Here is a 25,831-nt window from a genome sequence, read left to right on the forward strand (position 1 = left end):
CCTGAGTTCCTAGGGCAAGAGAGGGATGTAATACAGGGCGAGCCTGTGCCACACGCACTACAGCCCCATGCCACTGGGCATGCCATGGACGAGGGAAGGGCCACCTTGGGGCTAGGGGAGCCGACGCCCAGACAGGCGCCAGTCACCTGTCAGTCCGTCATTGGGGAGGGTATCGGGACGCCCCGGGCGTCTAAAGATAACACTCAATGGAAATTTATATCTAGCCAGGAGCAGTCCAGCAGTGTCCAGCCCCAGGAAGCAGTTGTGGCCAGAGCCGAGAATCCCCAGATGCGCGCGCAAGGACAGTGGCTGTCTGGCAGATTCTCCCATTGGTGGATGGTTCTGTGGGGCCTATTGCTAGCAGCTGTGTGGCCTACAACTAGCTATGTCTTAGTAGGGTGGGACTGTGCCAACCCCACCCATGTCACCGCCTTCAACAAAGAGCAGATGTGTAGCAAGGAGCCGCTACACCAGGAGGTGCCCTTGGGCCATGAGGTACATGTCCTGCAGCAAGTTAAGGTTTCGGGAGACCACGGGATATAGCTGTCAACTCACAGTGTCCCAGTGGACATTTAGGTGTGGAGTCTGGGGCCACCTGAAGGTGACCTCGGTCCCCACCCTCATGCGGCCAACCAAGATTGACCCAGAAACGTGCCGGGACCTGGCCTGGAGCCGAGTCTACACCCTGCCAGGCAAGACCAAGCCATTGACGTTCCAGCTGAACCACCCCCTGTTCTTTACCCTTGATATGGTAGGCGCATTGGTCAACAGCCCCGAGGGGGTGGGTTGTGAAGGAGAGGACGTCCATTTTGAAGGCCAGCTGTACCGAAATGAGTTAGTGCTCCAGGAGCGACGGCTGCTGGTCAAGGAAGAGACCTACGTGGTTGAGAACGGACGGGTGGAGTCCCAGTCCGACCACCTGACCCTAGAGTGTCCTCAGTCCGAGCTGTCCTGTGTCACTGGAGAGGCCACATATGTGTGGGACCACCTGGGGAGAGATTGCCCCTTGAGGCTGATCCGCAGCCTCCAGCCCAGCCTGGTGATGGATGCGTTCCTGGTTGACCATCAGGCACAATTCTTTATCAACATGACTACCCCCACCTCGATAGTGAACTGCGACTTTGAGGCCCATGCCACCAACCACCCAGCATTGTTCGTGGCAGCCGACCCGGCCGCGGCAGCGTTGCCCAGAGTATCGGCCAGGGACATGGATATCCCCCTCCAGGCCCAGATACACGCGGGTTACATCGGATTTACCCTGGAAACTCGAATGAGAAGCGCAGCAGCAGAAGAAGTAGCGGCCAATTGCTGGAAGCTCCAGCAGCTAGACCTGGCCCATCCGGTGCGTGTCCAGGGGAGCACGTTCTCTATTTTGAGGGGAGATGTATTGCTCCAGCTTACCTGCCAACGTAATAAGTACGTGGTAAGGGAGAGCAATGAATGTTGGGACAAGGTGCCGGTGGAGCCCACAGGATTTGTAGATGCCGTGACAAAGGTGTATAGCGGTCACACCACCAAGATTCCCTGCTCCTCCACCTACCCCCTAACTGTACACGCCGAGGAAGGGTGGATAGAGCTAACTCCTGCACCTAAGAAGAGGCCGCCCCCGCTGGATACACCCAAGCAGCTGCTGACCGAGCCCTTGGATGACTTTAGCTCGGGAGGATTGTATTCCCAGGCCGAGCTGAATGACTGGCAGCAGCTACTAGCGTTCCCGGCTTATAAGGCCGCCATGCTGACCGGCCTGTCGTATGGCTCATGCGTCCAGCAAGGCAGCTGTTCAGCCACCAGAGACCATGGGATAGTGTCCTACAATATTGACCGACTGGCGGAGGAAGGGGAGGAAACCCTGGATGTCTGGGCTGGGTTCAGTGGGGAGATGGCGCAGCCATACTGTGTCTGTTGCTGTTGATCCTCAAGCTGCTGGGAGACTTAACCATCATCTCCCTGGCAGCTGCACAAGGAGGTGTACGGGCCGCCCTGAACGCGATGTCACAAGTATTCCTGTATCACCCAACCTTGTATCATAAGGCCTTGGCCAGGGCCAGGCTCACCCATGCCAAGTCCCGGGACTTTTCAATGGACTGGGATGCCATTCCTATTGGCCGGGAAGCAGCCGAGGAAATGGTATCCATGAAATCAGCCGATAGTGGAATTGACCGCCTAGGCAAGCCTGGGCCGCACTCTGGAAAGCCCCGCGGCCCCTCGGGAGGCCAGGCTGTCGCCCAGACAGTCAAACTGGTAGCCAGTGCCCCAGCCGCTGCCAACGCCAACCAGAATGCCCCGTTGCTGACCGGTCCAGCAGCGGCTGCGCCCCATGCCAACCTGACACCCGCTGGCGCCGAGCTACGTGCCCAACAAAAGCCAGCCTCTACCTTCTACCCCACGTTGGGGGCCCATCAGCTCTGAAAATCACCACTAGGATTCCATTGAATCATTATCTCTTGTACATAATAGCCCCTAATGAGCGGGCCGAAGGCCTCAACCACTGTCGGAAGTCTGGCAGGGAAACCCCCTCCCAGCCTTCCGAGGGGAGACTTGTGGTATTCGGCAACCGTGAGCCATGTTCTATGGCAACCCTGACCTTGGTTCGGAGAAGGGCCGAGGGCCCTCCCCAGAGTACTGGGGAAGGGGTCAGCCTGACCCCTCCCTATGCTTTAAAATTAATGATAGATTTTGAAAGCCTTATTATGGTTAAGCTGTATTGTTTGGTTCCCCCACCCTTTCCAGGGATGGGGGATCATTATTGCCCAATCTGATTATTGTATATGTATTTATATTGATTCTGCTTTAGGATTATTTATTCCAATCTGTGTATTTATTATTTGTTGTATATAACTTTAGTAAACCTTAGACCCTGAATAAAGTAACACCTGAATAGACTCTGTTTATCATTTAGTGATTGCTAGAGAAGCGTAGCTTCTCTATAATATATGTGTCCACGTCTGTTCGCACTGCCGTAGTCATTTGAACTCGGGTGTGTGCCATTTAACCAAGGCGGATACCACACATACTTGAGAATTATGAATTAATTTATCATGCAAAACATGCTTTAAACAATAAATATTTGTAGTATAAGATTTTCGATTCTAATTAATGATTAGCAAGAATGTACTATTTGTTTGTGTGTACTTATGTAGAAAGTAAAAATAAGAAGAAAAAAGATATATGTATCTGTTTTGGTTAGCATGCACTGTTTTACTTGCAGTGTAGATACTCTACAATTTTAGTTCTTTAGTTCTTTGAAGCTCATTTTCATCTCTTTGTATGTTGGCTATAACGATACTTAAAAAAATATCTTAGTTTTTAGGATAGATTTTGGAAGATGATAAAAGTCTCTCCACAGATTATGACGTCATACGATAGAATAGCCAATGAGAGTCCAGTACACACTGTAATGACCAATGGTAAAATTTATGCTGGTCTCTCATTGGTTATTTTATCGTATGACATCATAATCTGTGGAGAAACTTTAATCATCTTCTAAATTTTGAGAAACGCAGCAAAACATTTAGGGCCTAAAAGCAAAAAAAATTAAATGAACCAGGTTATATTAAAGCAATAGCAAACAAATCATAGTACATAATATATCCAGAATAGATGTTTGACATTGTTCTACTGCTATGAATAGCATCCTCCCTGTTATGTTTAATTGTTGTATTGTAGGTCTTGCATTGGTTATATTAGACAAAGCTTTACACAGCATACAGGTCACATTAGACGCATTAAAAAAATCCAAGCGCTTTATTAAAAGAATGAAACAGTCCTTATGGTAATTTTTAACTAGAACCTGTAAACATTGCATTGTTAAGACTTTCAAAAAAGGTTCTTTTTTTGTTGTGCAGTTTTATGGTGATGAAATGAAAGCAATGATTAAGCTCATTTTCTGTATTTTTTTTTGTATTTTCTGTATTGTATTTGTCTAAATAACTCTATTGTACAAATGATCTTGGATAAAAAAAAAAAAAGGGGGCATATAACACACGACTTCGAAGGAGATCAAAAGAAAATGATAGATAAATAATAAATTTTTACTTCAATTTTTGACAAATTGTAAGTTATTGAATGTAAAAAATGGGGTGTGATTAATTCAAAATCCATTGTCATATCCTTGAATCCCTGCGCAAGATTCCTAATCATTGTTTACACGCTTCCCTGAATTGTTTATCAATAAATATTTGGCTGAAGGTGGTTCCAGGGAGCACTGATACTGATATATTACTTCCCTACAATAGATAGATAGATAGATAGATAGATAGATAGATAGATAGATAGATAGATAGATAGATAGATAGATAGATAGATAGATAGATAGATAGATAGATAGATAGATAGATAGATAGATAGATAGATAGATAGATAGATAGATAGATAGATAGATAGATAGATAGATAGATAGATAGATATATAGATAGATAGATAAATAGATAGATAGATAGATAGATGGATAGATAGATAGATAGATGGATAGATAGATAGATAGATAGATAGATAGATAGATAGATAGATAGATAGATAGATAGATAGATAGATAGATAGATAGATAGATAGATAGATAGATAGATAGATAGATAGATAGATAGATAGATAGTTATATAGATAGATAGATAGATAGATAGATAGACAGACAGATAGATAGACAGACAGATAGATAGATAGATAGATAGATAGATAGATAGATAGATAGATAGATAGATAGATAGATAGATAGATAGATAGATAGATAGATAGATAGATAGATAGATAGATAGATAGATAGATAGATAGATAGATAGATAGATAGATAGATAGATAGTTATATAGATAGATAGATAGATAGATAGATAGACAGACAGATAGATAGACAGACAGATAGATAGATAGATAGATAGATAGATAGATAGATAGATAGATAGATAGATAGATAGATAGATAGATAGATAGATAGATAGATAGATAGATAGATAGATAGATAGATAGATAGATAGATAGATAGATAGACAGACAGACAGACAGATAGATAGATAGATAGACAGACAGATAGATAGATAGATAGATAGATAGATAGATAGATAGATAGATAGATAGATAGATAGATAGATAGATAGATAGATAGATAGATAGATAGATAGATAGATAGATAGATAGATAGATAGATAGATAGATAGATAGATAGATAGATAGATAGATAGACAGACAGACAGACAGATAGATAGATAGATAGATAGATAGATAGATTATATAGATAGATAGGTAAAATTAGATAAATTCATTATTGTACATATAATGATGGGTTATGGTTTTTAAAAAAATTATTTTGCTAACAATCACGGCTGGTCAAATATGATCTTTAATATTACAATTACAGAATATCATTGTCTAACAAATCATAAATAAAACCATAAAACCATTGTCTCATTTTTTGATTGCCCAATAGGAAGAAGATAGAAAGCGAGAAAAAAGTATTTTTTTCTGTTTTTTTTTATGTAATTACTGTAAAAATAATAGTTTTTAGATGTAAGATGACGGCAATGATTACCCCTTTATAGTCTACAGATATATATCTATATGGTAGAAATATGGGTTTCTTTTGGTGATGAATTTGAATTAATTTATGTTAATTTAAGCGGAAATTCTATTAAGTGACATTTTAAAATTTATCTAATACTATAATTACTTTATTTTATAGGATAAAATTCGCAATTCACTGATATATTTTAAATTGTCAATTTACATGTAATTAAATAGAAAGTTGTTTATAGTGCCTATAAAAATGACGTCATAAAATACAAATGACCAATGATAGGCCGACACACAGACTAAATTACCAATGGCAGGAAAGTATACATTTTAATTGACCAATGGTAGGCCAGTATGTCTATTATAGAATATAAGAATATCAGAAAAACCGCTTAAGTTTACAATAAATTATCAAAGACCTCACCAAAATCTAACACAGGTAGAAATAACATATATATGTAATTTATTATTTCCCGTGATTATATCTTATTTATTGTATTTATAGGGTTTACACTTTCTTCCTCCATCTGACATCATTTATATCCACGTATATAAAGTAGTAAGGTTTTTTTTTTGTCTGTAGCTTAAGATTTGAATAAATAATTTTAGGGAAGCCTACCCTGGCTGTTTTTTTGTATACTTTAGTCTTTAGTTTAAGTTAGGTGAAGGTCTTTAATTCTACCCATCCCTTTTCCTTTAAATACGGATCCTCTAGATGCTAGGGGTGAAGCCGCTAGTAGGTAATAATCAAACAGGATGAATAACTTCAAAAGAAGCGAAGCTCAATAATTGTCGCTTTGGTTGTATTCTCTATTAATAAAGCAGTTTCTTCGTCCTTAGCACCTAGGGGTGTGCGTGTGGGAGGTCAGGGAAATAGTTTAAAACCAGACACTGGCATTATAAAGCTTTTCTGAAAAGTAAAATCCATTCGGAGATCTTAAGCCTCAGATAAAAACCCCTTACTACTTTATATTATAGGATTATACATCAAGTAAAAATCAAAACTAATAATTTAAATTATAGTTCACATCAGCATATGATTAAAAGAATAAAATATAATTTATAAAGTATATCATGAAGAAAAGAATCAAAGTATTTTTGTTTGTCAAAGAAAAAAAACACAGAAGGAAAAAGAGTAAAATTATGGCTCTCCTACATTAAATACTTGTAATAAATAATTCTCATGCCTTTTTGGCCCTTGAACATAACTAAGAAAATTATAGAGGCATATTTTATCTCAAGAAAGCTTTTTTTCCTTCTAGTTTATAAAAAAGTAGCACAGCAAAATAAAGCTGACATAATTCATTTGAGAAAAAAACATAAGCAAGGGAAAATTGAAATATAGATTTAAACCTTTTTTTTTAATAATCTTTAAATATAATGTTTAAATAAAGATAACGCCTGTAGATTTATTTCACAGTCATCTAAAAAGTAGTACGATGTCTGTCTGTCCGTCTGTCTGTCTGTCTGTCCGTCTGAAGCTTAAGATCTCAGTAACCGCTGAACCGTTTGGGCTCTGCTCTTCAGGGATTATACCCAATGGTCCTGTGGGGGTTTAAAGCTATTTTCTTGAGGGGGGGGGGACACCCCCAACCCCCCAAAAAACAAAAAAAAAACATTTTTTTTGTTTATGGGGAAGTTAGTTCACATAAAACTAATGGCAGCACCAGTAGTACTTACTTTTAATTTTTTTTTAATTACCTCTTGGGGCAAAGCCCCTAGAGGCTAGGGGCGAAGCCGCTAGTACTTATATACGGTAAATAACTATCATAAAGCAGCTTCTAATGAATAGGATGTAATCTAAATCACTTTCTTATTAAGAGTTGAAAGTTGTCACAATTTACGTCAAATTATCATTTTTTGTTCACAAAAATAAAATTAAATATTAATCATTTTTAATTATGAATCAGAATATCATTAGATCATACATGACGTCCAGAATGAAAATATTATTATTATTTCAATTGATTAAGTAGTGTCTTAACAAAATGAATACATTCATGGAAGTATATTTGGTTTAATAAAGGCGTTGAAAACCTTTAAAGAGGACTATCCAAGAACAAGAGCAAATGATTCTATGCATCTTCCAGCATTGACCCATAGTATTTTTTTAGTAAATATACTAGGTTTATGTTTAATATTTGCTTTATCGACTAAAAAGTTAGGTTTCACCATGGTTTTATATGAAAAAAACTTTGAAATGTTAAGCATTGTTTGGTGCAATATCATCGAATGTTTTGATGATTTCAAACATGTTTTGACACAAAATAAATTATTGTGATTAAAAATGTATATTTAGAAAAAGGGTGGGTAACTTGTAAACAGTTTAATTAATGTACTTTTGCAATTTACAACATTTGATGCTTTTCTGCAGTGTTATTTTATTTTGTCCTTTGAACTCAACAAAGCATTTGATGATTTTGCTTTAAAAATTGCTTTACATTTCGAAGTTTTTTTCCATATAAAACCATGGTGAAACCTAACTTTTTAGTCGATAAAGCAAATATTAAACATAAACCTAGTATATTCACTAAAAAAATACTATGGTTCAATGCTGGAAGATGCTTAGAATCCCTTGCTCTTGGTTCGTGGATAGTCCTCTTTTGTGACAAATGAGAGACAATGGAGAACAAATAAGGACTTTTAAGCCCATTGTATTATTATAGCATTTGTCGAATGTGTGTACTTTACTGAACTAACTAACGAAAATAAATCATTAAATGTTATCAAAAGAGAAAAAAGTTATACATTACTTTGACACACACAGGGATTATAAATGGTCTAGCGACGACAACTTTCTTGAATCATATTGAATCTAATATTGCTTTGTAATTTACTAGTGGCTACACTCTTGGCATCTAGGGGATCTGAATTCGAAAATTAATAGCCACAAACAATACAATACTTGAAATAGAATAGCCTAAAACCACTCATGGATTTCCTAACATGGAAAACTAAAACGATTCAGTAGTCACCTAAATGTTCAAACAATAATCCTTACTGCTTTATTTTGTACAATTTGTTTATCATTAATTCTCACCTTGCACTGTATAGCCTTAACCATGACATCATGGAGGAAAATATAATCCTTCAGGGTCAAATCTTCTATTCCAACGGTTGATCCCAGATATCTGAAAAAAAGTATTTATTAAGACTAGAGGTTGCGCCACTAGCATTTAGGACATCTTTATTCTTTATTTGAAGGGGTAGGGAAGGGAAGAAATACCCTAAAACCATCACAGGACAAATTGGAAGCTTACCTAAAATGGAGAATACAAACGGTTGGGAAGTTATCGGAATCCTAAGCTAAAGAAAGACAAATCTTACGTCTTTATAAATTACTATCTAAAGGAAGGGATCTTTTTATGTTTTATGTATCAAACCTTGTTTTTATTTCTGTTCATTGCTACAAATGGATGTTTGAATCTTTTAAATAATGCTTAAATATAAAATAGCTATTCTTTTTTATGTATGAGTTTATATTAAAATAAGTATGCATACGAAATAAAACATCCTACATTCTAGTTTACTTAAAGTTGAAACTAATTCATTTTCTGTATACATTGCTAGTTACAGCTGGAACATTGCATAGGAGCGAAGCTTTTCAAAAAAAATATTTGAATTTTAAACAACAAGAAACAAAGTAACAAAATGACTGTTTAAACCATAGAGTGGTTTACAGACATACAGACAAACATCAATAACAGTAAAAAAAGAACTAGATCTACTTGGAAACCTTAACAGAGTAGCTTCGCTAATAAGATTATATACGTTCTTAGTTATATATACTAAGAAGAAGTAACCTCGTCTAGTCTTAAATCAAATTAAGATAACAAATTTAAATTCTGGAGAAAATCCTAAATTATGTAATGTAAAAAAGCACTTAAGAAAACATACAGCTCACATTTATAAGTAACATAGTATAATTCTCAGCTAAGAAAACTATGCATTAAAATTATTAATACGAAACAGTTATTAAAATTATTTTTTATCAGCTCAAAACATAATCTTGTAATATACAGGCAAATATTGGACGTTAGACTTAATAAAAGCATTTGATGATACATTAATGTATGGTTTTAATTTCAGGTCATCTAATTTACAAAATTAACTTGGGATCTAAAGGGAAAAGACAATGGTCAATAAATCAATGTACATATCCAATGATATCACTCAAAATTACCCCTTCCATTGATTAAAATTAGTGATTGAAGCGTTTGGACACTCAACTGAATGAATCAATCAATTAAAATTCAATAAAAGTCTCCAAAAAATGTAAAGCGAACGAATAAGAAAACAATAAAGAATGCAAATGTTGTCATTTTTAGAAAGCTATCATTCTTGTTCTTTCTCCATAATGTAACTGCAGTTTTTAAAATAATGGTCCAAAAACTTTCTTCAATAGAATTCAAGGATGCAAGGACAAGTAAACGGATTATGAATTTCTCTTATGGAAGCTTTTTATAGTGCCTATAAAAATGACGTCATACTGGCCTACTATTGGTAAAGAAAAATGTATACTGCCCTGTTGTTGGTAATTTAGTCTGTGTATTGGCCTATCATAAGTCATTTGTATTGTATGACAGAATTCCATTTAATTATAATTACGGGGGAAAAAAAAATTATCTGCAATGTCATATTCCCATATCCCTGCTTTAAACTGAATGTTCTTAGAAAAGTTTTTGATTGGTAATCCCAAACTTTTTTTTTCTATTTTTATGCACATTGCACTAAGTCCAGTCAACCTTAGGGAGTATTTTCATCAAGCACACATAAATATCAAGTTTTTTTTTATCTTAGAAAGAATGTTTTAAAACGTATTTAGATACAAATGTTTTGAAAATTTAAAACTGCTCTAAATTTAGATGATTATACTCACATCCTAATATATAAAGTAGTAAGTCTTTTTATCTGAAGCTTAAGATCTTAAGATTTTTTTGTAAACTGATTGACTTCTCCTCTAAAAGAAGTTTCAGTTATATCCCGGGATGGTTTTAGGCTGTTTTGTTCTTAGATTTTATTCTTAAAAACGATTTTCTAAACTATTTCTGTAATGCTGTTTACTGTTCTATTTATTTATCTGTTTTGAAGTTTAATTAAATCAAATGACTCCTATAAACCTTTACTGTTTATGTTGATATTTCCATAAGAAATATTAACAATATGTCCGTAGCATATGAATCTATTTACCATGTGTGTTTGTGTATGTGTGTGTTATCAGGGTTGTATGGAAAGGTCAAAGAAATATAAACTAATCTCTTCTATGTTTATAACCTATTATAAAAGGTCTGCAAAAGAGAATAATGCAATTTAAATGCACATTGCCTAAAAACGCGCGTAAGAAACAATTTTCTATCTATCTTCTTAAGAGTGATTGGATCTTAAATATTCTATTTACCTATACCTATATCCTTGATTATATAATATATATGTGACAATATTGTATGATATAGTCTGGAGGGATAGGATTTTATATTTATATTTACCTATACCTATATCCTTGATAATATAATATATATATGTGACAATATTGTATGATATAGTCTAGAGGAATATGATTTTATATATCATATTTACCTAAACCTATATCCTTGATAATATAATATATATGTGACAATATTGTATGATATAGTCTGGAGGGATATGATTTTATATTTATATTTACCTATATCCTTGATAATATAATATATATGTGACAATATTGTATGATATAGTCTGGAGGGATAGGATTTTATATTTATATTTACCTATACCTATATCCTTGATAATATAATATATATGTGACAATATTGTATGATATAGTCTGGAGGGATATAATTTTATATTTATATTTACCTACACCTATATCCTTGATAATATAATATATATGTGACAATATTGTATGATATAGTCTGGAGGGATATGATTTGCTTTCATATAGAAATCGTGTATATAAACAAGGATGAAATCTCTATCTAAAGTTTTAGACAAGTAAAAACGTTTTATATTTTCTAGAACGTTCAAAACGTGTCTCTAGAGGAAGCTGGACCTTGAAAACCAATCTTAAGGCTATGGTTGAACTGGTGTAGGCCGTACTCATATCCGCAGCAGGTCTCCAAGGTTAAGAACCTCTGACCAATAGAATAATGTAGGTAAGGGAAGTCGGCAAAATGGTTCTCCAACTTTGGGAGAAAGAACGGCTCTGAAGTCTAAGGTAGACTGGACCAGCTTGGAAGTGCCTTTAGATTGGAAGGACTGATTGAGAGAGTTTAATGAATAGATTAAGGGCATAAAAAGCACTGAACTTCTAAAACTAAATAATTGAGTTGCTGCGCTTATAAAATTACTACTAGATCGAGTCTGGTAACAGATGTTAATGTCAACTCAACCCTACACTTTCAAGAAAGAACCCTCCCCCTCCCCACGCATATTTTTATATCAGAACTAGAGATCAATTTTAGTAATTTAAAATATTTGAATCCTATTATATTTGTGCATTTTACAAATTGATCTGTATATTTTTTTAATTAACAAAAAAACACAATTGTCTGCATTCATTAGAAGACATTTTTTACTTAACTTATCTCTAATTGAGACTATAAAAAGATAGTTTGACATAAAGACATCTTAAAATTATCTCTTATCATCTTTACAATAATTAGAAAAATAGTTAAGTGGTCGCCAACTCTATTAGCTCCAAGTCATTATAGGCTCATAAAAGGATATTTTCTCCCCCTTGGTAAGCTTAGTTTATGTTATCATTTTGCCCTTAATATAATCTGCAGTGTGTTTGGGTTCATGAGATTCTTTTAGCGAGTAAGTTTTGCACAACTTATTTTCTATCCCTTCATTAAAATTTCGGGTATAGTCCCTTTCGTAACATCGCACCTTATGGGGCGATTCTTCGTATTTTTCACAGTAGCTTTTCTCCTATTTCTAGCCCCTGCGGGGGGCTCTAAACCCTAAGGGGCCAATTACCTAACCCTGTGGGGCAATCACCTAACACAACATAACCTAACCTAACCTAAAATAAACTATAAAAAGCAATTTTAAAAATACGACGAATCGTCCCTTATGGGGCGATGTTACGAAAGGGACTATTCCCAAAATTTCCCTAATATGGAAACAGGACAATGGCAGCAGTTTCTCTTGTTTTTAGGAATATTGGTTTGCTATATCCGGTCCTTCTAACAATACATGGAAAGGTCACTGGAAACAAATCAAGTAGGAATGGATAGTCTTTAATTTTATCCTGCTACAAAATTGACCCTGAAGCTGAATGACCAAGGAAGCACAGCAAGTGAGCTATAAACGTTTTTAGTAAACTAAATAAACAGAGGAAGAATTGTTAGTCAACAGCTTGGTTAAAAATGGCTATCTTTACAGGCTGCTATGTCTTGCAACATTACAAAGCCATAATAGCCCAAAAAATCTTTGCGGATTTGTTGTAACACCTTTTTGTTCATAACTTGCGAATTTTATCACTCATAAAGATGGAATATTTGCTGTAAAATCTTATATAACTAGGGTTGGCAAAATCATTTCATATTTTTCAAAGATAAAGTAATCTCTTCAAATGTATTCTGTAATGTACGGTTGAGCTACCCAATATAACCTAACCTAACCTGGCCTATAGTATTAAACAAACAAACGAAAAACTATGCATAACTCTTATTTTCAATTTGTTATGGGGGGAGGGAGGTTTCGATGCTCAACAGGATAATTTTAGGGAATATGCCAAAAATTCATTCATTAATTCAACAAAAATTCAAAGACAAAATATGTTCCAGTCTTAAGTTATGAGACAACCCTATTGGCTGAAGTAGTAGAGTAAGAAAATTGTATAATTTATGGTACACAGGCTAATATCATATTTTCCTAATATTACAGATTGGCTGGCCTACACACACCAGGGTAGTGGTACCAGATAGTATTTTTATCAATATCTCGTGGATATTTTAGCACTCACATCACTGCAGTTTTAAACTGTGACAATGGATATAGAATATACGTGGATATTATGACAGGGGAAAAATTGTCATCAAGTTAGTTTGCTAACATGAAACTCATTTATTTGTCAGTTCGTTCATCCAGTAAGAGAGGGAGGGTATGGGGTAAAGCGGATGGATAGGAGGTATCGTTATTTTAGCCTGCTGCGAGTTCCAATTTATTAGAGAACATGAATGTGAACCCGGTATTAGTGTCGGACTGATTATGACGTAACAAAAAAAATTAGCCAATGAGAGGACATTATTGACCAATGGTAAAATTCATAGTGGACTCTCATTGGCTAATTTATTTTGTTACGTCATAATCAGTCCGACACTAATACCGGGTTCCATGAATATCCAAGATCCAAGTAAACATTTATCTATTAGTGAGATTACTTTATTTTTTACCCTTTAAAAAAATCAATGCTGGGAACGACGCAATGTGTTTTTAAAAGCGAAGCTTTTCCATAATTAGGGTCGGTCCGTCCGTACGTTTGTCCGTCCGAGATAGTTAGCTTTTATTCGTTAATTTAGGCATGTTAGAATTGTTCTATCGATTTCAAACTTTGCATGGTGATTCCTGTAGTAGTTAGGTAAGAAAGTAGTAGAAAGCGTAGCAACTCTATAATCATTAACAGAATGTCCGTACGTCCATTTTAAGCATGTTGATTTTCTTACTTTTATAATAAAAATTTTTTATGTGATAAAAACATCCGATTGATCTGATTTTTTGATTATTGATTCCTATAACAATAAGGTACAATATTATGAGCGAAGCATCTCTATAATCAAGTATTAAAAATGTCAGTATGTCCTTAAACAAATTTCTATATTTTAGAAGGGTTGCAACAAATTTACGTATAATTTTGGTAAACCTTATAATTTAAAATTTTGTATATTCAGTTCTGACACTCAACAAAAGTTAATGTTCGTCTGTCATATCGTTTCAGGGCTTCGCTTTTATGGATGTTCTCATCCTTGTTTCACTTAGCTGCTCTACAATAATCCCAAGGATCCCCTTCTCTGGAATATGGGAGTGAGACACAGGTTACAAAATAGTTGTGATCCTTGTAAATAATTGAAACCTGTCTCCATAGATAATGTAAAAGTCTGTCTGACTCTCTTTTTTTACATATATTTTTCATTTCTTTTTATTTCATTTTATTTTTAGAAATTATATTTTGGTGTTTCCTCTCAAATTGCCACGTTAAGCACCGACATATTATTTTTAAAATAAATTAAAAATATCTTAGGTGTTATTGGGCACTAAGAAACCCCCCAGGGTTAGATCATTGCTGGTATAGGCCTTGCAATGTTAGGTATAGGGAAAACAACTAACTCCCCCCCTCTTTGTTTGCACTTAATTAAAACAAGGATGACAACATCCATAAAAGCGAAGCACTGAAACGGTAGGACAAACGGACATTAACATTTGTTTAGTGTCTGAACTGAATAATCAGAATATAAAAGTATAGGAGTCAAAGCAAAATTGTAAGTAAATTTGTTAAAAAACTGCTTGATACAGGATAATGTTTATGGACATACTTACATTTTTAGGACTTGATTATAGAGTTGCTTCGCTTATAATATTGTTCGTTGTTGTCCCAGGAATCAATATACCAAAAATCAGATCAAACGGATAATTAGATCACATTAAAATTTGTTGTTAAAAAGTAGAAAATCAACATGTTCAAAATGGACGTACGGACAATCTGGTAATGATTATAGAGTTGCTACGCTTTCAAAATCGTACCTAACTACTACAGGAATCACCATGCAAAATTTAAAATCGATAGGACAATTCTAACATGCCTAAATTAACAAATAAAAGCTATCTATCTTGGACGGACGGACGGACCCTAATTATAGAAAAGCTTCGCTTTTAAAAATAGGAAGGAGAGGGTTAAGTGCACGACAGGTATCTAGGGAAAAAAACAGCATTATTTCTTTAGATTTACTAAAAACCTACAATCGATACATCTAGAATAAACATACAAGTAGATAGATCTACTATGTATAGTTCTACCTAAATTTTATATAGTTTATATATTACTAGCGGCTACGCCCCTAGAAGCCTCTAGGGGCACTTAAGGTAGGAGGGGAAAAGTCGACCTCATCCCATTTTAAATTTGAGTTTCAAAGGAGAAAAAAAAATTCGGGGGGGGGGGAGGGGGGTGAAGACACCCTCCCCAAAAATAGTTTAAAACTTTCCCAGGACCTATAAGAAGCTTCACTGTAAAGGAGAACAATATCGGTTCAGCGGTTAGCGAGATCCTTCGGGACAGACAAAAAACGCTTACTACTTTATATTATAGGATTATTATCCTTCTTTAATTGTTAAAAGCGAAGCTTTTATATTATAATGTATTTAAACCTTCTCTTCCTGGTTCTACTAATCAGTTGTAATCCAAGAAAAATAATGATTACCCAAATAGATTAAAGCAATTACTGTACTTGAATTATGGATATAATAACATATAGATTCTTAAAAATGGTACATTTGTTTCCAAATAAAATTCAAAAATTAAAAAACTGAAAAATTAAAACATAAGCTGGAACATTGGTTTGGTTTGTAGATTTTAATTGTAAGATTTATTTTTACAATAATCTATCCATTATTAATGTATCTATTACCTAATATAAGCTGGAATATTGATTTGATTTGTATTCAGCCTGCAAGATTAAACTCTATAATAATTATCTATCCATCATTAATATATCTATTACCTAATATAAGCTGGAATATTGATTTGATTTGTAGATTCAGCCTGCAAGATTAAACTGTCAGCCGCAACATACACCAATGATCTTCTACAATTAATAAAACAGTGTTAATACAATGACGCACATTTTTTAAAGAGCATATAATGAAAATTTATTCATGTTTTTATATCTTTATGAAATACATATTTTTTCAATATTTAACTAACTAATATTTTTTATTAGTTGCTGTAGATTTTAGTTTACCTCATACAAGTTGAATAACATTAAAGGTATTATTTTAAAACTTTTTGTTTTTTTTCTCTAGCAAATTGTGAACTGTCAAAATGACAAAACTTTTATTGGGAACGACCACGTTTTCATATTCTTTTGGTCACGTTTATATGAATCAAATATGTAGAGATAAATAAACCTATTTTGCCTCAAACTTCCCATTCTTCAGAAGCTCATTATATAAAAAATTACGTCGTACAATACAGATGAACAAGGATAGACCGATATAAAGATTAAATTACCAATGGCAAGCCATTTTAATTGACCAATTGCAGGCAAGTATGACGTCAGTTTTTGGAACTATTAAAAGCTTTCACTTTTCACAATTGAGAAAAAATGCTATCTTTATTTTTTTTGCACAATATAACAATCTAATTTTTATGAATATGAAAGATGTTCGAAAATTAACATGAGCAAAACATTTTTTGATTGGATGTCCTATTGGGTTTGGATAATTTTCTCCTCAGACGATATATTCCTGTCATTGATCAGATGTAAATTCTAGATTTGGGAGGTAAAATTTGTAAAATTAGTTTTCTGTCAAATTTTGATAAGTTTATTTGATACGTCCAAAAGACATAACTTATTCACATGTGGATGAGATGTAAATTATCAGGGCTCGGCAGCCGCGCGTCAGCCGCATGTAAGACTCAGTGAAATCGTCATATTCTAACTAAAATTCAGCTGGATGACTAAACCTGTTTCTAAAAAGAGATTACATTTTTTCGGGAATTTTGTTTGTCACAATAGTGGGTTCAAATTTAAGGCTTGTACGCAGCTGAGGCGCGACTGCCGAGCCCTGTAAATTAGAATAAATTAATAAATTCACCAGAGTGTGTACTTTCTCTGTACGTCTCTCCAGTAAATTGTTTTAAAGAAAAGTTTCTGCGCCTACAGATTATAGTGCCTCAAAGCGGTATTTCTAGGTAACTTTAAGAAAAAGAAAATAAACGATAAATTGACATACACCGACAATTATTCATGAAATTATGACCATAAACAGTATATATTTACAATCCAATGTCCCATCCCTCTTCAGTTATTTTTCTCATATTTTTATGACTTTACACTGATACAGAAATATGAAAAAAATTTAGAGCAGCTGTCCCCAAAATTTTATGCTATTTAAAGACATCTAATTAATTTTATTATTGGAATTTTTATTGCTCCTATTTTTCTCAGAACTTTCCTTTTCCTTGTAATGAGTAAAATAATTACTTTCCCTCTCACAGGTATTTGTAACTGTCACTCTTTTCTTAATCCTCTACTTACAAAACCAAAACGAATCAGGGAATATGGGAGGTGATCCGTGTAATTTTGAAAGATGGCCCCGGGGGGGGGGGGGGGGAGGGGCGGTCGATACCTCACATACTATAAGTAGTAGTACTCCATAGTCGATGGATATAAGATTTTTTGTCTGTAGTTGAAGATCACTACTGAACCGATTGAGTTCTCCATTTTAGGGAAGCGTCACATAGGTTCCGGGATATTTTTAGACTTGTTTGCATAAGGTAGAATAGATTTAGGCTATTTGTCTGCTTTTTCTACCCAAATACAGATACCCTAGATGCCAGGGGTGCAGCTGCTAGTAAGTAAAAGCCCAAGGTTTTTTCATTTGATTTGTAACCCATCATTACTTATTTCTTTTTTCTTGCTGAAACCAAAAGTATATGTGATTCTGTATCTCTCTATTCCCCTTATAATACCCAAACAGTATAATTAGGGCAAGAAAGAGTAAGAAAGAAAATGAGAGGAAACAAAGATAACAACATATTTTAGTACCAAAGCTTATCACCAACCAGACAGACGGACAAAGTATACGCTGTTGGACTTACGAAACGTTACAAGAAACATAGACATTTATCTTTAAAAATAGGCTGCGAAATTGCAACATAACGGATGGAAGTATAGGCAAATTTTTGGAGGGAGGGACTTTTTATGTTATAGATAAAATATTAATAAAAAAAACTCAAAATAAAACATATATCTTTGATGACAGTCAAAAAAATCACTTGCAGACTTTTTAATGTTATTATGGGATAGCTGTGCTTCTAAAAAGAAAAATATTTACAGCAGAAAGCAATAAGCCCCGACTGTCATTTGTCATTATTGATATTGGCTTCTAGTCACAGATTATATATTTTGGCAGGGATATATGGATAGGCAAGTAGAATTTATAAATCTTAAAAGAAAAAAAAACAGAATATAGTCTAAACCAATTTGGAAATGGTCAGGTTGAGGATTTATTTATCGTTCATTTTTTATCCCTGTGTCATTAGAGTAAAAAACACTAGAGGGAGAAAGGGTTAAAAATTGTATCTCCCCATTGCATCAACCTTGTGCAACCTTTCTATTGGGTCATTGAAAATGAACCAATAGTGTCGCTTATATTAACACAGCCAAGTAGCAGAAAATAATTTAGAAGCAGACGAAAAAGGTAATTGAAAAAGGAAGGGAGGTAGTTGTCTGTATATACATTTATGTACTATATATATGTTCCTGTGTCTGTCTATATATGTTTTATAAATAATACTTATTGGATTATTTATAATACAAAGTAGAACGATGTCTGTCTGTTTGTCCGTTCGTCCGTCCGTCCGTCGGTCTGTCCCTTAATATCTCGGTAACCACTGAACGGATTGGATTCTACTCTTCAGGGTATATACCTATTGGTCCTGTAGTGGTTTTAAGCTATTTTCTTGGGGGTTGGGACACCCCCAACCCTCCAAAATGAAAATTGTCTGTGATTTAATGATGTACATGATTTTTAAGTATGGCTGAGAACCGGTTCTAATCTATCAGAGCCTTTTTGGAAAAGTTATCAAAATCTAGAATAAAATCTATGTAATTTTTAATCAATGAAAAAAAAGGCGCGAAAAAAATAGTCTAATTACCCGGAAAGAACGAGAGGGGTGCCAAATGTTTTCTTCCAAATTGACACAACTCTGATGAATCTGAGGAAGTCCAGCTCTTTCCTGTAACCGTGTACAGCACTCTTCAACTGTAACACCACAACTTCGTTCTCCCCTTAACAAAGAAAAACAAGATTATTACATTATTTAACCTTTTGTCTATTATTGAAAAAGGCTAATTGTCACCTTATAGACACTTGTGATTATTATAGCTCTTTCATACATTAAATTAACCATCAATTCTTTTGATTTGGTGAAAAAGTAATAACAATGTGACATTGGTTATCTCAAAAGGCCTAAAGATATTTTTTTTAAAATAAAGCAAAGCTTATATATATATCATTAGTTTTAGTCGGTCTGTCTTTGTTTATAATTTTGAAATAATATTTATCTTTTTATTTTTTTGTTTTATTCCTTTCTAGTTTACTTCAACATTTCATATCAACAATTACAGTATTATAGATTTAAAAAATATAAATGGTATATGAAGACATTGATGTACAATAACAGTTTTTACGTGTTCTTTTTTTCTTACTTCTCTGGTCATATATCTTTCAAATATGATAGCTTAATTTAAAAAGGAATGAGTTATGAATTCTAATAAGGAATAATATTTTTTACTTTAAATTTGTTTAGCGTTATTAAATTTTTTAAAAATGTTTCTATTTTAATTATCTTATTTAATAGAAAGTTTAAATTCAAAGATGATTTTTGATAAAAAAAATATTCATTTATTTAATTTGTGAAAATTAGGGAAAGGTTTGTATTTTTTTTACAATTGACAAACGTTACCTCAAAATATTCTAAAACCATCTAATGCCATATGAAAAGGTTTCATAAAAAGCGTAGACCAATGTGTCAAACAGTTTCCGAGATCTTAATGAACCAACAAACTATGGAAGATAGATGTCCCTGTTTTGGAGTAGGTAAAACTAAAATTTAGTATGCGGGAAATGTGTTTGTGTATCTCAAAACAATTTTGGGTTAAAAGAAAATACAAAATTTTGCATTGAATAAAAAATTGGATAAAACTGCATCAAAGGGAGGGAATGGTTGGTGACGGTAGCCCCCCCCCCCCCTGGGGGTGGGGCCGGGTGGTTGGAAGGGGTGTTTAGAAGCAGAACGGGGCAGGAAACCCCCTGGGGGCCGCTCAGGATGTGCCTAGAGGTGTTTGCTTTTTACAAATATCTAAATGCAAGTTTGGTCAGGTTTTTAAATTTGTAATTCATACATGTTAACAATTATTTGAAGTTGAAAGAAGTTTTAAGAAAGAAATAGGGAAACTTTAAAAAAAAATATTTTTACAAGCAAAGCTACTAAGCAGGTCTTACAGGTTGGTCTTTCTGTTTGGTGAATTATTTCTTGGGTCACTTTTGTCTTTTCGTATATTTATCTTTTGGCTTTCTTTTTCCTAATTTTTTTCAGTTTATTAGCTGATTTTTTTTGTTTCTAAATATTTGTGTTTAATGATGAATATAACACAAACAAACATTTTATTTCAGACGTAATAGTTCTTGTTTTAAAGTATATAAAAAAAGCTTTAACTAGAATGCAAAATATAATGTGTCCTCAACAAACCATAACAACAAAAGAATTATTTATAAAAATGGTACATCTATAAAAGTAGAAAAGTTTTTGGTAGCGCGGCTTCTCTACGTGTCATGCATGTTGTTCTATGTGTTAAATTAAAGTCTTTGACTAGCATTTCTACTACATGGTGATATCTTTATCACCACCATCTCAGTTTTTGCACTCAACTTCTTCTTTAACCCTTCCCTTACCCAAAAAGTCCTTCATCCTATGAACGCCAAAAGAACTCAAATAAACGCTTTTTTATTACTTTAAAAATAGTTTAATATATTTGTCCTGTGGTCAGCTAATCTTTTTTTTTCTGGTATGACTTTGAAACTGATTTATAACCACTGGATTAGAACCGGTTCGCAGCCATACAGAAAAATCAATTATAGCATTGTATTACAGACAATTTTCACGAATATTAAAATAAAAATCTTAAAATGAATAGCTTCAACCCTTCGGGGCTAAACAAACTGGCTTTAATCTTATTTTTTTTTATTTTAATATCCACGGAAAGCTACGATAAATAACTATTATAAGCTTTGCAATGATGGAACATAATCATTATTGTTTTGTTGTGCCCGCTGTATAAAAAAAGTTTGAATTGACTTTTGCCAACTAGGTATCTACACAGAAGATCCCTAGGGGCGTGTTCTAGGAAGGTACAATTATGGTAGAACCAACCTTCCCCCCACCTTTTTAACCAAAAGTATTAAGTATTTATGAAGAACTATAATTGATTTATACTGAGTAACATTATTAATGATAGAATAATGTTTATATACTTTCTTGTTAAAAGTTGCAATAAGGGTCATAGAATAACAAAAAATTTGGAAACCAATTATATTTTGATGTAAGTCATGTCAAAACCTTTTCAAATCCATAATAAAATAAATAATATCTGGCAAGTTAGCTCTAACAGAGTAATGTTAAATCAGCTATGACCACCTTAACAAAAATTCGTAATACATCATTAAGATATATTACACTACGAGGTTACATGATGCTTATTAGTTAATTTTTAATAGCTGCACGTTTTCCTTTGATACAAATACAAATATCTGTTTAATGCATATACAACAAGGAAGGGATATAACATCCCAATAATCTATTTTTCCTTTATCTTTTTGGTCTATAACAAAATTTAAAGGGTAAAACCCAAAATGGATTACAGAGAAATTGCAATTTTTTAATTAAGAAAATTCGGTTATATTATTTTCTTGGACTGAACCATCCCTTATTGGTGCATTTGATATAGCTACCAGGCATGCATATGCATAAAAATACACGAAAAACAAATATTTTCAAATCTGTAAGAAAACAACAGTTCAATAAACTTTGCATAATTGCAAAGCCTCGCAAAATAATTTGGTTGCGGTTTACTTTTTATCTATTTATAGACAAATAATAGAATAGACTTTTAGAAAATATTGAAATAAATTTTAATAAATATATGATTATTTTTGAAGCTGCTCTTAGTAAAGGTATCTACTAAAATTATAGATCTGTAATAATCCAATGAACCGATTAGACTGTGCTTTTTTCTAGTCTTGTGGTGGTTTAGGTTTTTTTCTAAAGGGGGGGGGGGTTAGGGGGGTTTCACCCACCCCCCCCATAAAAAAGTCAGTAAAGTACAAGAACGTAGCTCTAGACACTAGTTTCAGTAAATAAAATTAAAGACAATCAAAGATAATGAATAGAAGAGAAAAAAATAATTTTCCAAGTAAGATTAATGTATAACTACATATACAAAAAAAATATTTTGACCGACAGAAAAGCTAAAAAAAATGAAATAAGATACCTTTAGTATTTCTTCTGCCTCTCTTCAGCCTGACCTCAAACTTTTTCAATGTAAATGGGGGATGGAACTTCTTGGAGACAGGAATTACATCCAGGGAACCAAAACTTCTTGCCTCTGAATGGTTACACACCAAGTTCATTTAAAGTTCAACCTTCTTTAACAGACTTTATATTTGTACAGAGACAGTTATATGCATAAACAAACTTATTTTATTAACGTTTTTTTTTATATATATGTAACAGGCTAACGTGAATTGCTTAGAAAATAGCCCTAAATGTTAAATCACGAATACAATTATTACAATTTAAAAACAAAACCTGTGAAATCAAGGTAAATGTTTGTACAAATTACACTTTTTAAATAGTGCTTTAGATATATGAAACCAACAAACTAGATCGTCGAGATAATAAGAAGCGAATTCCAAGAAATTATTCGGGTCCTTTCCTTTTAAGTGCTGATAAAGTATGAAAACTCTTTTATCTTATGTTTTAATGAATTAAAAATAAGGAGAGGGGGGTGGGGGTTAATTTTTTACGTTGTTATAATCTTGCAGGACTACCACGTACCAAATATAATCTAACCTAACCGCACCTAGAGTAATAAACAAACAAACAAAATCCATACCCTCATTTTTTTAATCTATCTAAAAAAATAGATGAGGGGGGGGGAGTGTCTATATCTTGGCACTTTAAGAAAAAATTTAGATCTTTTAAAGTCTTTCATTTTAATCTTTATCTGTCCATGCTCATTCCTTTATCTAATTGCAAGGTTAAGACTTGGTTTTATTTAACTTTACTTAACTTCATTATTGCACAAGTTACTGGAGAAAAAGAAAGACCTAAATTACGTAAATCAAATGTTTTAATGATGTCAAACTGTAGTTAATTTAACTTTCGAACATTTTTAAACTCGAATATTTCTTCTATGTCTATGAATTAATTTCAGAGTGAGAGGGGACAATGGGCTGTTTATTACACTAGTCCCTAAAGTTTTAGAATAACGTTTTATTATTTCTTGACTTAACAACTTTGGGGACTTTAGTGAATTATGATTGGTTGTTTCATTAAGTTGAGCGTTCAAACGTTTCAACCAATATTTTTAATCTACAGAAGGGGTAATTTTGTGTATTATCATTGTGGATGTACATCAATTTATCGGCCATTGTCTTATCCATTAGACATTAGATGAATTTTCTATTAAAACTTAAATCTAAATTTAAGATATATATCAAATCTAAATACATTTTGCTTAAGATTAGAATTGCAACTTAATTTAAATGAACTATTCCTGTAGGTAGATGGCTGTCCAGCTCTGTATCGACAGCAACCAGAAGGGTGGTGCCAGACTTGTGGACATGACGCCAGAACTCGGCGGGATCAACCAACCACGGCGAGGGACAGAACGTGTACGAGTTTCTGAAAGTTAAAACATACTTTGTTTTACATTCCATGTCTTTAAAGGATATATAAATTTCGATGAAATTTTCCCTCCTATAAGCGAATAAAACTTTGAGTATAGGAACCATAAAAGCATTTTGATATTTTTTTTTAACAATTTTATCTCAATTACTCAACTGTTTAAAAGTTGAAACGTTATATCAATTTGAAATTAAATGATTTCTATAATTGATAACACCTAACATTAATTACCAAAAACCTTTAATACAACCCCTTAATTAAAGCTTTAATATCAATTGCTTTTTTTTTTTATTTTTAGCTAAAATTTTTTTTATTAAACTAATTAATTACCTAGATTGGAATGTATCCACATTGTAGACTCTCATAGTTGATGGTCTATCCTGGCGTCCTTCAAGTTTGCCTGCAGAAAAAAAATAATTACGAATAATTAAAAAAAAAAGATTACTGTCATTTCGTGTACAGCCATACAAACCTAAAAGAACGGTCCTACGACAAACACAAAAGTCCCAAACGTCGGAGTGGACAAACGTCAAAGTGGACACTTAACCTAACCTAACCTATTTTAGACCATCTTATAGGTTTTTTAAATGCCTAACCCCTGCGGGGGGCTTATTTGTTCATTCATATCTTAACCTAACCTAATTTGTATAGAAATAATAGAAATAAAATTAATATTTTAACACTCCTGCGTTTGTCCACTCCGACGTTTGGGACTCCTGCGTTTGTCCTGGAACCAAAAGAACGACTAGACAAAAAGTGCTAAACATAAGACCACAAACTCTGTTTTGGAGGCCCATAGGGCCATAAAATGATTTGAAAGGACGTACATTACATCCCCAATAATGATAAGGAAAATTACTCTTTCTTTAATTATTGGTGGAAAAGTTTGAACACTACTAGTTTGAAAATCAACCAATCCTAATTCGATTAAAGTCCCCAAAGTTTTAGCACCAATGAATAAAATAACTTTGGGTACCAGAGTAATTTACTGATCAATATCCCCACCCTCCTAAGAAATAGTGCTTATTTATTATAATAAAAATAAAATGTACAAATGTATATTTTACTAGAATCACAGATGAACCGACTAACATATATAAATATTTAGAATAGCGTCGCCACTAGACTAAAATCTGATGTAATAAAACAAATACAATTCCTTGACATTAAGGAATAATTATAAAGTTAATGATGATAATTATATTGATGTTAATCAAAGGAAGTGTTCTGTCCCAGACATTTATAATTACCCTTTCCTCCTGCTAGACAGGTCTTCTGTATGTATATATCTGCATTTATGAAATGAATGAATAGTTTTAGACTTTTTATTATCTTTTTTAGAGGCTGAGCCTATAGCTTTTAGTAGTATTTAAATATGCAGTGATTGACGATTTTTTTTCGGGTAAGGGAACGTTTTAAATTAAAGCAGTTAAGGGGGACTTTAAGCCTTAAACCAATGTGTAGCTTCCCTGAGTAAGAACTGAAAGACTTCAACAACAATAGATAGAACTAATATTAAAGCACACTCAAAAAGAAAATTTGCGCACTCTAATTCTAATTTTAAAGATTATTTTTTTATTGAAAAAAGATACAGAGTACTGGAAAATGAGAAAAAATCGATACTTTTAAATTTTTACAACATTATGTTACATAACTCATAAG

At 33.6% G+C, this 25,831-nt stretch overlaps 2 protein-coding genes across 2 annotated transcripts in view; both read right to left on the bottom strand.

The window, feature by feature from the left end:
- The window catches only part of LOC145313421 (putative receptor-type tyrosine-protein phosphatase mosPTP-1), a 45,178-nt gene extending 22,288 nt beyond the window's left edge, over positions 1-22,890 (bottom strand). Inside the window, exons 1-5 of the mRNA XM_080152823.1 lie at positions 22,752-22,890; positions 19,358-19,490; positions 16,197-16,280; positions 8,540-8,630; positions 4,156-4,226 (exon numbers count right to left, since the gene is read on the bottom strand). Of these exons, the coding sequence (XP_080008949.1) occupies positions 4,156-4,226; positions 8,540-8,630; positions 16,197-16,280; positions 19,358-19,490; positions 22,752-22,890 (518 nt within the window). The remainder of the gene's footprint in view (positions 1-4,155; positions 4,227-8,539; positions 8,631-16,196; positions 16,281-19,357; positions 19,491-22,751) is intronic.
- A 1,128-nt stretch (positions 22,891-24,018) lies between these two features.
- The window catches only part of LOC145313440 (putative receptor-type tyrosine-protein phosphatase mosPTP-1), a 141,533-nt gene continuing 139,720 nt past the window's right edge, over positions 24,019-25,831 (bottom strand). The window contains exons 23-24 of the mRNA XM_080152859.1: positions 24,500-24,569; positions 24,019-24,166 (exon numbers count right to left, since the gene is read on the bottom strand). Of these exons, the coding sequence (XP_080008985.1) occupies positions 24,019-24,166; positions 24,500-24,569 (218 nt within the window). The remainder of the gene's footprint in view (positions 24,167-24,499; positions 24,570-25,831) is intronic.

Source organism: Acartia tonsa, chromosome 3, assembly GCF_053477335.1.
Source record: "Acartia tonsa isolate MP-2025a chromosome 3, ASM5347733v1, whole genome shotgun sequence".
Classification (NCBI taxonomy): domain Eukaryota; kingdom Metazoa; phylum Arthropoda; class Copepoda; order Calanoida; family Acartiidae; genus Acartia; species Acartia tonsa.